Genomic DNA, 17,642 nt, shown 5'->3' with positions numbered 1-17,642 from the left:
AGGTTAACTTAGATATCCAATAAACAACATTCACATGGAAATTTGTCTGCCTTACATTCCAGTATTTATACCAATTAAAAAAAAATGTTTGCAGATCCTTTAACAAACCTAACACTTGCACACTTACTTATAGCCAGTGATTGGGTCGTATGGCAGTTCTTCAAGTAGGTCGTAGACGAAGTTGTTGTAGATCTCAATGTAAGAGACAAACACACCATAGTTATTGTCTTGTTCTATGTTGCCAACTTTGGATGGGTCTCGGTTCCGGCCACTGTCACCGCCAAATGCAACCTTCTCACTAGAAAGAAAACAACCTTTACTTCAAACATCACTGAGCACGTACATCCATTAGTTTATTTTTTGTTGCGGTGGTTTGTAAGTAACAGGGCCTGAACCAAACAATCCAGTGATCACCAGCATGAGCATCAATCTACGCCCTTGAGACACCATGACATGTGTAAACCAAGTCAGCAAGTCTGATCACCTGATCTGGTTAGCTGTAAACTGCAAGCATGAGTTGTTCAAGCTAAAGTTCCAATTATAGGACAACAGCCTGTACTGAATCAATCAAGTGATCAGTATTACAAAGAGTGAGTGATTCTATATTTAGCTACCATTAGCTATAATGGCTGGCAGTCAAAATGTCAGACCACTGATTTCATCCATTTCATGCCCATATGTCTCAGATATGTTAAAGGTCACATGCAACGTAAAACACAACTTTGCAGATTCCGGTACCTTTCGGTATGCACTTACCGAAACAAATCATAAAAAATGCCAATTCAACCTATAAAGTTAAAAAAAATGCGATGAATAAAAAAAGCCCGCGAAATCGGAGTTCAAACGTTTCACTAAATTCCCCCAGTGCTGGGGGGAAAACTTGTTTCAACAGCTGTGCTGCGCTGCGTCCATAACACATGCGCAGTGAATAGGTTCACAGAGCTTGAAACAGTATGCATGCTCAGAGTTTGAGGTCATGAGCAGTAGTCTAATCAAACAAGTAAATAATCTACTCGTTGCGTAAAATAACTTGTTGAGCAGTCTCTGTCACAGAGAAAGCTCAGTGTCTGGTTTATTCACACCTATGTGTCTGTCTGCCTGTCTGCTAAAGACAACATGCAAAACACAGCTTCAATCATTGACCACGTGCAATTTGAACTTAACACCTATCAGACTAAACCACATAAAGAAAATAAGTTGATTTATGACTCGTGCACCCGAGTACCGTGTCTGCCACATTATGTAACTAGGCATGTGTGATACACATGACATGTTTTTATGTCTCTGGGTTGCAAACAAACTACATTCATTGTTTTCGGATGACTGGATCTGACGGAAACTGGTGCAAACTCTTGTCAATTTCAAGTCCTGCTTTGTACTTGGACGAATGGCAGATTCCAGCCACGCAGTAGTTTACCATCTCTACTGACATGACTTTTTATTGGATCAAATTCAGAGAACACGTATTTTCCAAACCCAGCATCTGAACCAGACTTCTTTTCGTGTATATGATTTTGTTTGACAACAGTATATGAATCCATACTGAAAACAACGTATCAAGTACACAAAAAGAAGTTGTTATCCATAAAGAATCTTACTTTCTTTTGACAGGCTATACTTCTAAAATGCCCATCAAGCAGATCATCTTTCTGTACACACAATGAACCCTCAGCATATCACCAAATGAAACAGCCAATCGGAAGCCGTCATTACACTTGAGTGCATATCCACCCACTATGACTGGGTTCAGTCTCCCGAGGGCTTCGTTTCAGGGGAAGTACGCCCAAGTACAAAATGTTACACTTTTGAATCGCGACTGTACGCTTATAATTTTGTTTATTTGTTTTATTACAAGCAGCAATGTATATTATATGTCATGAATAAGTGATAAATGTGTTTTAATCATGTTTGATTTTTTGGTTGCATGTGACCTTTAAGGGTCTCATTGAACCTCGAGTCCCCCCGTATCACGCCATCCTTGCACAGATTCACTAACAACTCACTTGTGTCTGGGGGTAGATGGGGTCTTCGGTGTGGTTAGACCAGGAAGGATCTCTCTCCTCTGGCGTTCCATCATGGCATCGGCCTCTGTACACACCTCAAATCCGTTCATTTTGTCTGGTCGGAATATCTGCAAACAACAAATAAATTTGTTTTTTTGATAAATTCAAATAGTTGGACAACCCACTATCCAGTCAATATCTGGGTAAACAGGGTTCCACTGTCCTCTAAACATGTTTGCTTCCTGTGTATTTTCTTTACATGTGGGAACAAAAGTGAAATCGCAGGAATTAAATGACATTTTGAATCACTTGTTCAAACTTTATGTGAGAATAGCACAATTGGGAGCATGATGAGATGAATTTCTGGAAATGTGAGCAGTGTTTGAATTTGGCAAAGTCTGGTAAGGATAGCCAGTTGACCACATGGATAGATTAAAAATTACTAAAAATTATACACGATGAGCATGTATACTACTTGAAAAACATTAAAGATAACCCAGTTCCTATATATATTACTGTAGTTCACCTGTATCAATCTACAGTAATATTTGTTTAATGCTGCACTCAGCAACATTCCAGCGGTCTGCACCAGAAGGCCCAGTGATCAAAATCATGAGCATCAATGACCTTTTGGTCACCTTTTATTCCATGCATTGGTTGCTGAAGATCAATTCTAGGACAGATCTTCATGAGTCTACAGTAATATGATAGAATAAGGTGTTCTTAAACTTCTGTGAATGAAATATTGAAAGTTTTCTAGTCAGTGTTGAGGTTTTTGTGAACAACATACATATTTCTTGGCCTGGTAACCTTCAATGCTGTTGAAGAGAACGTCCAGACATCGTGGCAAAATACCCTGGTCTTGGGGGCTGCCCGTCATGGTGTATGTCTTCCCCGATGATGTGATGCCATACGTGAACAGGAGACCTGCAAGAAAAACGGTAGTTTGACACAAACATTAACTTGAGAATGAGAGGGTTTTATTAATATCAGTTTTAGCTGGAGTGATCCTAGCACTGCATACGGCTGCAACGAATGTGGCAAATGATACATCAGGGGTCTAATTTTGTTTTTAAAAGCAACTTGACACTAGGCATGTGACTTCAAGAAAGCATCTTGTCCTGGCTAATTTTCAGCTTGTCCTGATTTCATGACACAATGTTTGAGGTTAATGTTTACTGGAATATATATATCAAAGTGATAAATTTCAGAGAACAATAGCTCTAAATTACTATTTTTGCAAAACGTAATAGCTACATTATGAGCAGATATTAAATGAAATCCAAGTTTATTTGCAGTTTGAAACCATAAGTGGAAATTATCTAGCACAGACAAGTTAGATACCATTATTTGATGGCCAAAAATGAAAACAGAATTGTCCTGGGCATCGGGCGATGGGATTTTTGAACCCCTGTACATGTCACAAAATTTGGGTAACAAATAGAAATACTGGGTCAGGAATACAAGAACAAGTCTACAGACGATGAAGTTATTCAATATATTTGTGAAACAATACCAAAATACATTCTCTGACCATGTTAATTTATCATAAAGACAACTAGTGACCATTTCACTGTCAGATTCAATACATAAGAGTTGACTCAGTTCATACCTCACAGAGCTCACACTTATAAAATCTGTACAAGTGTACAGATAGGAATCAAAACCCAAGTAGTTTTAATCAGTAAATTCGTTCGAAAATTGCTAAGTAATGTTCCTATTTTCCGTGTTTTAGTTTCCTGTAAAATCACAACTTGATAAGTTTTCATCAAAACAAGTCACTGGTAATTAGGGCCTTTCACAAAACGTGAAAGAATTTAGGCCTTTTTAGGATAAAACGCTACAATGAAAGTTTTTTTTAAATCTGTTCAAACCCTGTTTCTATTCCCTGTGGGAATTTTATTAATGTGGATTGCAAGACTTAGGTAAGGGTAAACAATTTGACCTGTAAAATGAAAGGATTCCAACAGACCAATATCAAGGCTCTGGGAAGGGTGACTACCCAATCAAAGTTTACTCACCATTCTTTCCATGTATCAGGTCCTCTACGAGGGGCAGGGCCACGTAGTCAAAGATGGCCTTCTGGGAGGTGTACTCGTCAAATATGTGCTGGAACGTGTACTGTATCTGGGACAGAAGGTGGGCAAGTTGTACATGTACAAACATGCTGTTTATTGTTTGCACTCTGTGAATAATCAAGTCTGGACCAGACAATCTAATGATCAACAGCATAAGAATCGATCTACACTACTGGGATACGATGACATTATCAACCTGACCGTGTTAGTCACCTCTTACGACAAGGATGGGTTACTGAAGATCAATTCTAACTCAGTACTAACTCAGAGCAGAGTTTTATGATGTCTTGCAAACAGAAACACACCACACAATGAACTGCAGATCCATAAACAAGGTCTGCTTGGTGTGGGGTGAGAGTCTGGACTAATGCAGGTCTCTACAATCTTGGTGACACCCATGAGCAGGGATAAGGCACAGACCAACCCAGAGATATCCCCTCACAGACAGGGATTCACACCCATAATTATGAATTTCTGGTATGCCCAGGGCTAAGCTCTGCATGGCAGCACCTTAGATACATATTTCAACAGTGCACCCAAGACAATGGAGACGATTTACACTACTGTATTACTTACTCTGTTTCAGAAAAGTTGGGGCTTTAGACATGTTCTAGCAGAATTATCAACCATTCTACATCAAAACACAAGATAGAACACTAAAATGCTTCTGCACAAAATTAGTAGAAAATAAGGTTTTAGAAAAAGCTTACAACTGCCACTGCACTCAGAAACACAGAAATCACTAAAATCTAAGAAAACCACCAAACTAGTGTAGATCTAAAGTACAGTACAAAAAATGTCACCAACATGCACATCTACATAAATTATCACCACAAAATGACTAAACCTCAACATGCAGTCACAAGACACAGAAGATACTAATATCAATAATGCAAAATATGTAAAAGGTCTAAACAATAGGTTGAGGAATTATCAAATCCATATAAACCTTACCAAAATTATTTCAAGACATAGATAAAAAATTGTAAATCCATGTTAAAACCCTTAAACCACATTTATAGTCGACCCTTTTGTTGCATTAATGGTAACCGGTCCAATTTCTGTTTATAAAACTTTATCACCGGCTGAAAACTGTTCCACTTGAGTGAAAAGATATGACCACTGTTCTGGCAAAAGTAACAATCATTCTTTAAGTCAACCAAAAGTTGAAAGAGGTGATGAGCCGTCTAAATACAAATTCTGTCAACCCCTGATTAACACTGCTGTTAAGGCTCACTACTTTTATCAAATCCAAATAACACTTACAGAGATCCAGAAAAGTCCATCGTCTATAGCACCTGATTGTCGTCCAAAATATCTTCCAGGAATTTTTGTCATATTGGTAATGACACAGAATATTACATTGAAGTTTGATATCATCAGCACATCATTGGCCATTCTATGTCACGCAAAACCACTGCATTTATTACAAATATTTCAAATTTCATTCAACAAACTGTATTATTGTCTACCATCACACACAGGGAATTTTCCCGGCAAAAAACACTCAACATGAAGCTCCTACCTCCTTGACTTGTCCATTCCTATTAACAGCGGTCTACAAATGCAGAAAACACAAGTTAGAAACACATGCACAAAGCAACTAACATCACCTGGTCTAGGAAGCAGGAAAAACAAAGTAAAGCAATGTACAGGTGTGGAAACTTGTCAATCCAGACGAACAACATTATAACCATTTGTCTGTTATCGAGCATACATCTCTGTTCTGTCTCTTATGATGTACAAGATTACATAGCCTAATCCATTCAGTACCATAGCTTCATAAAGAGTTTGATTTAAATGAATGATGAACAGAATAGCTGTCTAAAACATGACTGAAATTCAGGGGATGTCAAAAAGTAGTGAATCTAACCAGAACCATGATATAAATGCAGCTGTTTTCATGTTTTCTTTTTCTAAATAATATCTGTCAACCTCAAGCAAACTTCAGCCTCACTATCCCCATTTTGTTCGACTTTTTATCTTGGTACCCCCAAAAAATAAAAAATCTGCAATTAATGCAACCCAAACTTCAGAAAACAAATTATGCAAGAAACATTTTGTGTGTCTGAGGTAGGTAGAAGGCTGCTAAAATGAAAAGTGCACACATCAGCAATTTGAAACTGCACTTGCTTGTTAAAGTGACTACATTCGCCATGTGAAAGAGCTTGTTTAGGCAACACTACCCACTCCCACCCAGATGATGTCAAGCACCAGCTCCCACTATACTGCAAGCTTGAATATCTGGACACGTTTGTGAAAATCAAGCAATCCAAATCTTTAGCTGTTGATTATGACGGGAATACATTCAACACCATTCTGAACAATTGCTCAGACTACAAGATTAGGAAACTTCTAGAAGCTATAAACATCCAACGCTTCCACCCCACCATCAACAGGCATCAAGGATACTTTGTCTCATCAGCCTGTCACCACCTAACAAAAGATCATCATTAATCCACCCATACCCCATCCACGGTCTCCTATGCTCTATTTTGTGTATTGTAATCACAACCAATCAACAACGTGTCTATAGTATAAACTCACATAACATGTTTCAATCACCATTACTCTATACGTCTACCTACTCTGCTCAGATCACTCACCAGCAATCCAACATACATCAACCTTGTCGATTGTATATATACACTTGCAGCTATGTATATATTCTCCATGTTACAACTATGTATCACTTGCTTCATAATGGTGTTGGTACCTACATCGTAATGTCGCACCCATTGCAACAAAGAAGTTGACTAACCGTAGAACTTTGTTTTCCTTTATTCTCAACATTTTTTTATCTGACATTATCTGAGGACATACCATTATCCAAAAGGTACCAAATAACATATCTTATTTCCTTTTCAGCAATTATTTTACAAATATTATACTCCAATGTGTTATGATAACCACATTACCCACATACATGAAACTTTGGACATGGCTTTGCTAATGATCCCTTCACAATAACATGGTAATTTTACAAAAATTGGACATCGAGAATATGGTCAGGCTCACTACTTTTTCACATCCCCTCATCTGAGGCTTCAGACTTCGGAGTTCATCTCGCTAACTTACTGTGGACATACTGTCGCTTATCGATATTTTCATACATGTAAATACTCTTGGTAAAACACATACAAGTCAATACATTTTTCACATATTCTTGAAAAGAAGCAAACATCGATGGAAGCTACTGTTTAAATCTCTTTGTTTCAACCAAACTCATAACAATGTTGAGCATAAATACAGAGATTAACAGGACGCAGGTTCATGTGTCCTGCATGCATACAAATTGACAACGGACACAACAAAATTCATAAGCACATCCACAGGGGGGGGACACAAAAAGTCTAAATACTTTTGCAAAAATTTCACTCAAGTAACAATAAGCTATCATTGAGTTTGCTACAAGCTGGGTTATGGTATCATTTGCAATTTAATTACAATTTAATTTATGTGATAATCATGATACACAACTGAAGAACTGTTTTAATAGTAATATTTAAGTGTCTGGGACCCCAATTTTGTGGTCGAGGACCCTGAAAATTCAGAGTACGAGTCCGAGAGACTCTCTAGTACAGGACTTTAGGTAAACCATTGATAAATAAACATGTCATTTTGAAAAAGTATTTTATCTGTGCACAAATGAATGAAATTATATATATGCATGAAGTGGTACATCCTTCAAAATATCTATTCCAGGGAAACTTTCAAAACAGTTCTCATTATTCAAAAACTATTGTACCAGTATGAATGAGAACGCGATTTTAACAACATGTTTCTGTGCAAATTTGATTAGAATATTAAGAAATGTTGCAACAAATGTGTTCTCAGCATTTACCACATAGAAATGGAGATATAATGTAAGCCAGTTAACAGACTGTCTGGATGCAAGAAGTTTGGCCAAATTTGAAAATAGACAGTTATTTCTGATAAACTTAAATACTTGCACAGGGTCATTTTGTTGTTTGATCAAACCTGTACATTGCCTCACTCACACGCCAACACAAAGATTGGTAAGAGATCTTGAGTATTATGACAAAATTTAGTCCTCTGAAAAGAATCATCTAAATCAGTTTTTCATCATGGAGGTTTGAATCTCAGACAATGAATAAGACTGTCCAGACTAGCTTTGAATATTTCATCACGCTGTAACTGTACAAGACATGGCTATAACAGCAAAGTTAGACATTGCCACAGGGCTGTCACTCCCAAAAGAAATATAATACATAACACTTGTTAAATCGAAATCAATGGCCTAAATATACTGAAATGTAATGTGGCTTATCAAATCCTAGTCAGTCTGGGATGCCAATGACATCATGACTACAAAATGCTAGTATGGAAGAAAGATCTCTTTCCAATTAAATCTGAAAACAAAATCCATGAATTCTGTAGATTCTCATGTTTTCAGCATAATCGTGGGAGACTAATTATTTTTTACATTTACACTTGTACTCAAGAGCAGACAGATAAAAGTTTAATAAGGTTTACAAGTCTCTAACTATTAATACATAAAAATCAGTTGTTGGAGTGTTAATTTTCAGTTCATAACTTCAAGTGTTTAGCAGGTATGCAAGGATTCAATATGTCAAAACCTATCCAAAAAGACAAGTCTCTCCACACATTAAAAACATGGAATGTACAGGAGACTCCAAGATGAGCATAAACATAGTGAATAAACCCAACTACAAGCCACACAAACAAAGCTAAGCAGACTAAATCTACTCCATGCCAGGAATTTGGCCACAGACTTACTGCCTCCACATCCCAAGGCCGTCTCCCCATGTACAGCTGAAAGTTAACTCATATATAAATCCTCAGAAAATACCTAAACATTGACCTGTGTTCATGTGGGTTTTTTTTCAATATTTAAAATTAATGTTTCATGTTTTGTAAACTTTCAATATTTTGATCTCCACCAGCCTCTGCTTGTTTTCATTTCATACAGAAACTTAGTATCGTTACTTTGATTTGGAAAGTTGTTAATTTGGTTTGTTAATTAAAGTTGCACTGAACAGTAATTTCAACAACAGTGGTCTGGAAATATTTTAAACAAGTAACAACATACCAGGGAACAATATCAACTAAAACAGTGGCCCTGACCACTTCAAACTGCATTTAAATTTAACCATTAAATTTGCATGTGACCTCTATTCTGTAGAGTGGTATCAGATTTGCTCCGATGGGAGTCCAAGTAAACTTGGACTAAGTACAATTAGTAACACTGCTTACAGGGAGTCAAATAAACCCCAGTAGAAGATTGCATCACCTTACTTTTGAGTGAACTATGACCGTCCAATCAAATGGAAGACGACCAAACAGATTTAACCAATCAGACAACAGCTGCTGTTCGGTGGGACTACAAACTTCCCCACTCACTGTCACTGATCTCTCAACAAATGGAAATCTGCATAAAACACATATTTGACTTGCCTAAGATGCTTTAGGTCGTCTAATAACATGGTTACCATTTGCTAATATTTCCACAAGCTGTAATCCTTGAATATTGACAAAATTGCTATTTTCAGCAACAGTTTACTTACTGTTGTTACATGTTCAATGTACGTCAATTGCATGCGAATATATGGAAAATAGCACTCGGAATCGGTCAGCCAGTGATCGAAATAACGGCCTGTCCGACTGTCCGTGGCCTGTAAATTTTGAGTAGGGCTGCCTGGAAATTCTCTCCACCAGCCCAATTGTCTGGCTGAAATTTTTAAGGTTGACCTACTTTCAGTTCGCTCTCTGGACGATCATTCCATTTTAATTGTCATGTCATATTTTGTTTTAAGAAAAATGAATGAAAGCTACCAGTATATGCCATAATTATACATGGGCAACTCTTCAGCCAGTGAAGATAGCAATAGGACACCAAAACTAGCTGGCTTAGTAAGCTACGTTATGATTGGATATCTGTAGTCACATGGTTCAAAAAGAACAAATCAAAGACTTACTTGTTTGTACTTGTTACAAAATGGAGGCGTTTTTGTAAGTTATTGCAAAAAAGTAAGTTAAAAAGGTGGGCAGGCAACTTTCAAGATGGACAGGCAACAATTATGGGCCACCAGCCCAGCTGTCACGTTGATTTGAAAAATTATTTCAATCACTGCAGTCAGGTACTAACATTTTCCAGGTAAAAGTTCAAAAGTATGTGCGAATGTTAATTTTCACCATTTGGTAATCTGTTCTGATTGGTCAGTTGAAAAGGTTAGTTGATGCAACCTTCTACTCGGGATTGTTAGAGTCTTAGACTCACCATAAGCAGTGTGACAAATAATACTGGGCCTGAGTTTACTTAGACTGCCACAGATGGGTATCACATCAGTATAATGAAGGTACAAGTTAAAGGGAAAAAGCTTGCACCCAGTGCAACCTTAATATAAAATACTCAATATAAAACGACACTTAAAGCTTGTGTTTTGGCATCAATGACTTAGATCATCTTAACAATATTATCCTGCATCTGATAACATAATTTAATGTTACTCCAAAACATAACATGTCATATTTGAGATTACACTTTCTTAATAAAGTAGACATTCTAGAACTTTTTTGGTTGAGTCCCATCTTGGATTCGAACCTGCACACTCCGAGTCAGGCACATAACCGTAAGCACAAGAAAGTGACTTTGTCCTTCTGCTAAGAAAGTGTCACATCTACTATATTTGACTACTTTCTAAATGGTATTGTGTAATCATAGCTTTCTGTCGTGGGAGCAGTGCTAGTTTCAGAGGGATGCACAAGGTATGCAGTCTAGATTACCAGTTGTCCGACTTGCATTTTTGTGGAAGTCGCGGTGACTGAACTGGCTAGACAGCTGACTTTGTGTAATCCCAAATATGACATGTTACATTTGACCACTTTCTAAATGGCTTTGTGTAATCATTACTCGAAAATATTTTGCAGTTTTATGTTGCACCAGAGCAGCTTCTAAATACATAAATTGAGCCCTGTTAAATGATCTGAACAAACTCAGACTGTCTGTGGTCTTGAGAAAACTTTAGCTACCAGTGCACAGGCAGTAGATCCTAACTGAAAGCATTCATTAACAGACAGTATCCTTAGACTGGAGAAACAATTCAGGCAGCCATGTAGAATAGACATGCTCTAGCTGTGAAACTACACCACTTGTGCAGAACTTACCTCTGATGGAGTCAACTCCACAACTCGGTTATTCAACACTTTGACACATAGCGGTTCCTCTGGGTTTTCCAAGGGGCGAATACGACAATATACCTGAAATATTAAAAGAGTAATCATGTTAACCAGCAAACAGGTTGTATATTTAATCAGAGTTAATTGGCAACTCATAGCAATGTTTACAAAGCAAGTCAAATAATGCCTACAGCATTGTTTCCTAACATGGTCGAGCAGAAATGTATCTAAGAATACAAACTCAGCAACCATGGCAAGAAAATACAACAGCAAAAATCATGGCATTGCTAAAAAACTTAATTTAACCAATGTTCATATTTTCAAGTATATTGTACGGAGACAAGGTTTAGATTACAGCCATTGTGGTTCATCCAACAGAAATAAAATTATGCTCTAAATGTGGTACGAAGCATATAAACCATGTTGCAATTTACGGGTGTCAATATTTAACCAACCTCAACTGGATCAAACTGTTGGGTCCCATTTCTCTTCCGAGGGGTCTTTCCTCTCCTGCAGGAAAAACAAATAAACATTTAGGATTGATTACAAAACATGACATTAACAGACATCCATGGATCATAAAAAATCAGTCAAAATGATGCATTCTATCTTTGAAATTTAAACATACATGTAGGTTGATGATGTTCACTGCTTTTACCCCAAAAGCCCCATTTAATAAACATGTTATGAATTCCACAACCAGTCATCTATACAAGGTCACAGTAGGAAGACCAAAAAAATCACAGTCCTAATTCTCTTCAGTCTTGAATGCTGCAGAGTATTTTCAGGAGATTGTATTGTAAAGAAGGCAAATACACACTAACTACTATTTGCCTGACAACTAGTTCCAAAACTGCGAACTTTCACTAATCATTAGATGTGTAAGGAATGATGCAGCGGTACAGAATGTTGTATTGCAATGTGAGGCTGACAATCCATTGATTTTCAACTCTTGTGTTGCAATACTTTCTCATTCATTAGACTACAATTAATGTAAAAAGTTAATAATGTTAATAATTTCAATGCCAATTATAAGAAATGTTAAATCTGAACTGTCTGTTCAAATTTATTCTATGGGTTCTGTGAATTTTCAGTGGGTGAGACAGACATCTGAAACTTACAGGACCCAATGTCTTGTTACTTTGAAACACCATCCTGAACACTGATTATGGTAATTACAAGAATGTATTGTTTACAGGATATGAATATGCAATGATGCATTTATCACTTCGAACTTAGTAACATGACTGTGACCACTGGGCCCTGCTCTCATAAGCCCATGGTGTCATAACTTTTCTTGTAGCATTCGTACCTCCTATACTGTAAGATAGGAAGTAGAAGTGCTACGAGAACAGTTATGAGACCTTAGGCTTTGTGAAAGGGCACCCTGGTCGTTTATACATAGGATACAAATTTGCTATTGATAAAATCAGTTTTCATCTGCAACTGAAATAAAGTCCAGAGTCGCAACTTCATACATTTTCCCAAAATATTCTTTCTTGAAAGAGGTAAAAGAAAAACACACTCATTTGGGGTGAATGTGATAGTAAAGAGTGCATCACATGATTTGGAATTTGTACTTTGCTTCATGGATGATTTTTATTGGTATCATCACCTGGTGATAATTGCCATTGAATATTATAAAGTTTAATGACATTACATCATACCTTATATTTGGTGAGATCATAGAAATTAGAATATGTTTGCAAGCTTATTTTGTGACTATTTTATGATGTTTTCCAATAATCCTTTATGGTTAGGGTTTTCGAGATAGGGCTAGGTACGTTTAGAGTTTTGGTTCTTTTAGCCTTCTTGTTTTGCTTGGATGGCGAACATGTCCTTCAGCAACTCCCTACATTTCAATTTCAGACTATGCATGTCAATTTTATAAACATGCTTCCTGCTGTTAGGTGTAGCATTGGAAACATGCCAGATGGGCCCTTTCCAAATTTTCAGGTACAGTACTCGGTAGTGTTTGGATGCCATGGTAAATCGTATTAACCTTACAAATTGTCGTAATAATTCGGTGAAGTTTCGTGAATTTTAGGGGAGTGTATTTATTTCCACTTGTTACTTTTATGGCTTTGCGGGTTAAGACATGTTTTTCGATTCCTCACAGACTGTCAGACAACTGACAATCACAACTGCTATCAGTGCTGGTTGCATAGAAGTGAATACGAGATACTAACCCAAACCTTTGAAATATCATCAGTGTATATTTACTGATGACAGAGGCAGACGGAGTCGGATATCTGTCATCAAAATCAATAATCATCGGTTGGGACTTTGCCAGACTTGTGAAATGTAATACCGAGGGCATTTGTGTGACAAACTCATCCCGTTTTTTTTTCAACCCATCCATGTCGAATTCATCATCAATTATTTGAACTTTCCGTTGACAAAAGTAACAATCGCGGACTTTGAGAGAACACATCTTGAAGCTATAGCATCATGCATCACAATCTAAACTTCAAATACTCACTGTGGCTTCATTTTCACGGCAATATCGCGATTTCTTTCTTCAAAACAGTGAAATTACCTGAAGGCCATTACCCAAACAATACACGAGCGGATAGATTTCCGGGGTTTGAATTTGCTGCGCGGAGGACAAAACAGCCAATGAAATCGCGCCAATCAGCGCCACGGTATTTTAGAATTACCTCCTCTTGAGTCGCTCCCGCACCATGCGAGTGCATATGTCTTGTTTTGTCGGGGTTCGGGGGTCTTCAAAGTAGAGTCGCTTCATTTTTCTCGAATTGGCATCGGCAACGTTTTCGTAATAAACATGGCGGACAGAAAGTACTTTCACGCTCATGATTTCGTCGATGCACGTGAAATCATTCGACATGCATGAACACATTCTAAAAATACCTCTTTTCACTACACCTTGTCACTTTTTAATTTAATTGTTGGTTAAAAGTATACCGAAAAAATTAAATTACAAAAAGTTTAACTTTTAAACATTAAAATATAAATATCAATTTACAACCTGGCCATCGGACGGGGATGTATTGTATAGTTTTCTACTGACGTTACATGTTTATATTAGGCACGAAAATATATATGAGAGAAATTTAAGCGGGAAAAGAATTACGAGAATGAAATGAATAATTAACTACTGAAATAAGTTGTTTTGGAAAGGTATGGTTACATCTATAGAGCTCTTCCCTCAACAATCACCAAGCAAATGTACATCATTCACTTTTACTTTTATAGATCGATGCTCATGCTGTTGGTCACTGGATTGTCTGGTCCATACTCGATTATCGATTTACAGACCGCCGCCATATAGATGGCGTAAAACTGAACTCACTCTCTTTTGAAGTATTTAAGGGGTATCATTAACGACATCCGGAAATCTGTAACCTTTATTTTCTCTCTAATTTCCATGTTGATTTGCGTGACCGATCTTGGTTATTGGGCTTTACAAAAAATCAAAGGGGTGAAACGGGAAATTGATTACGTCATACCGTCAACGACAATCCGCCCAACGAATCTCCCTGAATGTGGAGTGTTGTTTTGGGATTAAGACACCACTGTTAGGAGTTTCACAAACACAATGTCTTCAGCCACGGTCGACAGCTGTCAATCAAGCCATTATTGTCCAGCTTGGGGCGAAAAAACTTAATTGGTCTCAAAATATTATTGTGTTAAAGTCAAAAGTGTTTTTAAATGAGAAAATACAGGTTATATTTTATCTGCAAATGTTGTTGCGATCTAATTTGTGAACAGAATTTCATCTGCGATGCACGTTTAGAAGAAGAATGTGCCTTGGTGAAGGAAATCTAATTTGAAAAAAAACTCGACCACGCACCCCTGATAATCAAAAGTTGGGGGAATAATATTTTTAATGTAGTCAGCATTACTAGAAGAAGCACGTAACAAATCATCTTCTCATTCAGCCAAACACGGCTCAATTTGACCAGGGAGCCTACATAGAAGGGGAGAAGAAACTCCTAGAAAAGAACGTATGTCTCGGGTCGTTACGTAACCAGTGTAGTCAACATGGTGACAGCGTTGTATTTAAGATTGAGCCCGGTTTATTTTCAACAGCTGATTAAGTTCCCCGAGTGTTGTAACAACTGAAATCCTACATGTAGAAGATAGGCTAACTATTTTGTCACTTCAGTTAAATAATTGGTAATAGTGTCCGTATTAGGACAGTAGATTTGTAGTAAAGTGTCAGGTCGGTGTGTTCTAGCTCACTGGCTTCCATTCTCGATTCACCGCGAAGATAGACTAAATTGTGCCGAAACTTCTTTCACACATTCGTTTAATTTTTAGGAGGAAACATATATCTGTATTTGAAAGGTATTTGCAGGTAGTAGTGACAGTTTTATGGCTTAGAAATTGTTAGGGTGTAATTGAGGTGTGTGAAAAATATGACATTTCGCCGATCTGTTCTGGTCCGCCATTGAAATGCTACACGCCATTGTTTGAGTGTTTCTAGTTATTTCTTCCAAAACATCTTTCACGTACACCTGTAATTCATATGAGCGGAATATACTATCAGGTGAAGTGTGTTTGCACGTAACAGTGGTAGTTTCATAATCTGAATGTTAGGGTGTATTTGAGGTGTATGAAAAATGTGACATATCGCCGATCTGCTCTGATCCGCCATTGAAAAACTTCACGCCGTTGTTTGAGTGTTTCTAGTTATTACATCAAAAACATCTTTCACATACACCTTTAATTCATATGAGGAAAATATAGTATCAGGTGAAATGTGTTTGCAAGTAATGGCGATAGTTTCATAGTCTAAAACAAAATGTGAGAGTGTATTTGAGATCTATGAAAATATGATGTATTGCCGATCTGATCTGATTCGCCATTGATGCTTGTTATAGGTTATAGTTCCATAGTTCTTTCTTGCTGATCTTATTATTTGACAAAACTGGAAAGGTGTTTATTCTTTTTCTTCATATCTTTCATTCATTCACATAATTATTGCTCTTAATTCTTATTATAATTCATTCATTTATTCATTGTAAAATTCCAACTGATACTATGAACTGGCTGAAGTTCTAAAAAAACACAACTGAAGCAGCGCTGGGAACGAGCCAAGTCACTGTGTGTGCTGGAGCATGACGAGGCACACGTAAATTTGTACAAATGGTAAAGAAAGCAAGCGAGTGACCTGTCCCTGTTGTAGAGTATCCCTAATTTGACCGGATACCATATAATCTATTATATAGTCTCTGGTTTGACTGTTTCAAGATGATAGTTTCGTTTAGATCGAGGTCCTGTAAATTTGGGTGAAAGTTCCGAATCCGAAAGTTCTGTATTCCACAGAGTGGATGTTTCATAATGGCGTTGTTTACTCACAAGTCTTAAGGGCAGTGTATGACTCCATAATACACCGCTATTTGTGTGAAATATAGTAAGTGTCAATATTTAGAGACATGTTTAAATATGATGGGGCAAAGAATTGATGAAACTGTCAAATAGAAATATGAAATATTGTTTCAAAACGACGCCTCATCAGAAAAACGCAGTGTCGTATTTCAGGCATAAACAGGATACCCTTCCCATATATGTTAACTGTCACGCAATAGAAAATATTCACTTATAAATCCACGAATCAGTTTATTTGTTACTGTGTTCAGTTAAATCGCTTGAGAAAACTCTTACCCTGTTCGTCGGGTGACAACCGAAGGCGTTCAGCACTATGCTACCCTATCACCCCATGTTGCTTGAGATGTGCTCGTCACCTGTTATGAGATACTCATTGATATAATGTATATAATATCACCTAACATACCCGCATAAAAATACGTTTGACCGTAGTTCTCTCTACACTGAGTGAGTGAGTTTAGGTTTACGCCGGACTCAACAGTATTCCAGCTATATGGCGACTGTAAATAATCGAGTCCGGACCAGACAATCCAGTGATCAACAGCATGAGCATCGATCTGCGCAATTGGGAACCAATAACACGTGTCAACCAAGTCAGCGAGTCTGACCACCCGATCCCGTTAGTTGCCTCTTACGACAAGCGTGGTCGCCTTTTATGGCAAGCATGGGTTGCTGAAGGCCTATTCTACCCCGGGACCTTCACGGGTCAGGTCTCGCTACAAAATACGAATGGAAACCTCACCATCGAATAACCATGTCTTACAATACTTTTTGTTTTGTTTGTGGTTTAACGCCACACTCAGCAATATCCCAGCTATATATTTTTGCGACCTATTAAAAATCGTGTCTGGACCAGATAATTCGGTGATCAAAAGCATGGGCATCAAACCACCCAGCTGGGATGCGATGACATGTCACAGCTGGGTCAACCAGGTCAGCAAGTTTCACAACCATCACGTGACCACCCTTTGATACGTAAAAATTGGGAAATGATTAGAAACTGATTTAGATTATGTTGATGAATCTGTTATTCGTGCTCTCCGGC

The 17,642-nt window shown here is 37.6% G+C and overlaps 1 protein-coding gene across 4 annotated transcripts in view; it reads right to left on the bottom strand.

Moving 5' to 3' along the window:
* LOC137259994 (kinesin-like protein KIF23) overlaps positions 1-13,833 on the bottom strand; it is a 31,458-nt gene extending 17,625 nt beyond the window's left edge. The window contains exons 1-9 of one of the 4 annotated variants that reach the window (XM_067797672.1): positions 13,782-13,833; positions 11,698-11,752; positions 11,231-11,323; positions 8,843-8,878; positions 5,607-5,639; positions 4,025-4,130; positions 2,794-2,930; positions 2,004-2,131; positions 128-298 (exon numbers count right to left, since the gene is read on the bottom strand). In XM_067797672.1, coding sequence (XP_067653773.1) covers positions 128-298; positions 2,004-2,131; positions 2,794-2,930; positions 4,025-4,130; positions 5,607-5,639; positions 8,843-8,878; positions 11,231-11,323; positions 11,698-11,752; positions 13,782-13,792 — 770 coding nt within the window. In that variant the 5' untranslated portion in view covers positions 13,793-13,833. Of the gene's footprint in view, positions 1-127; positions 299-2,003; positions 2,132-2,793; positions 2,931-4,024; positions 4,131-5,606; positions 5,640-8,842; positions 8,879-11,230; positions 11,324-11,697; positions 11,753-13,724 lie in introns of all 4 variants that reach the window. The other 3 variants (XM_067797671.1, XM_067797674.1, XM_067797673.1) reach the window with 3 other exon arrangements.
* Positions 13,834-17,642: the final 3,809 nt, after the last annotated feature.

Source organism: Haliotis asinina, chromosome 13, assembly GCF_037392515.1.
Source record: "Haliotis asinina isolate JCU_RB_2024 chromosome 13, JCU_Hal_asi_v2, whole genome shotgun sequence".
Taxonomy (NCBI): domain Eukaryota; kingdom Metazoa; phylum Mollusca; class Gastropoda; order Lepetellida; family Haliotidae; genus Haliotis; species Haliotis asinina.
This window is presented reverse-complemented; position numbering and strand designations above follow the sequence as displayed.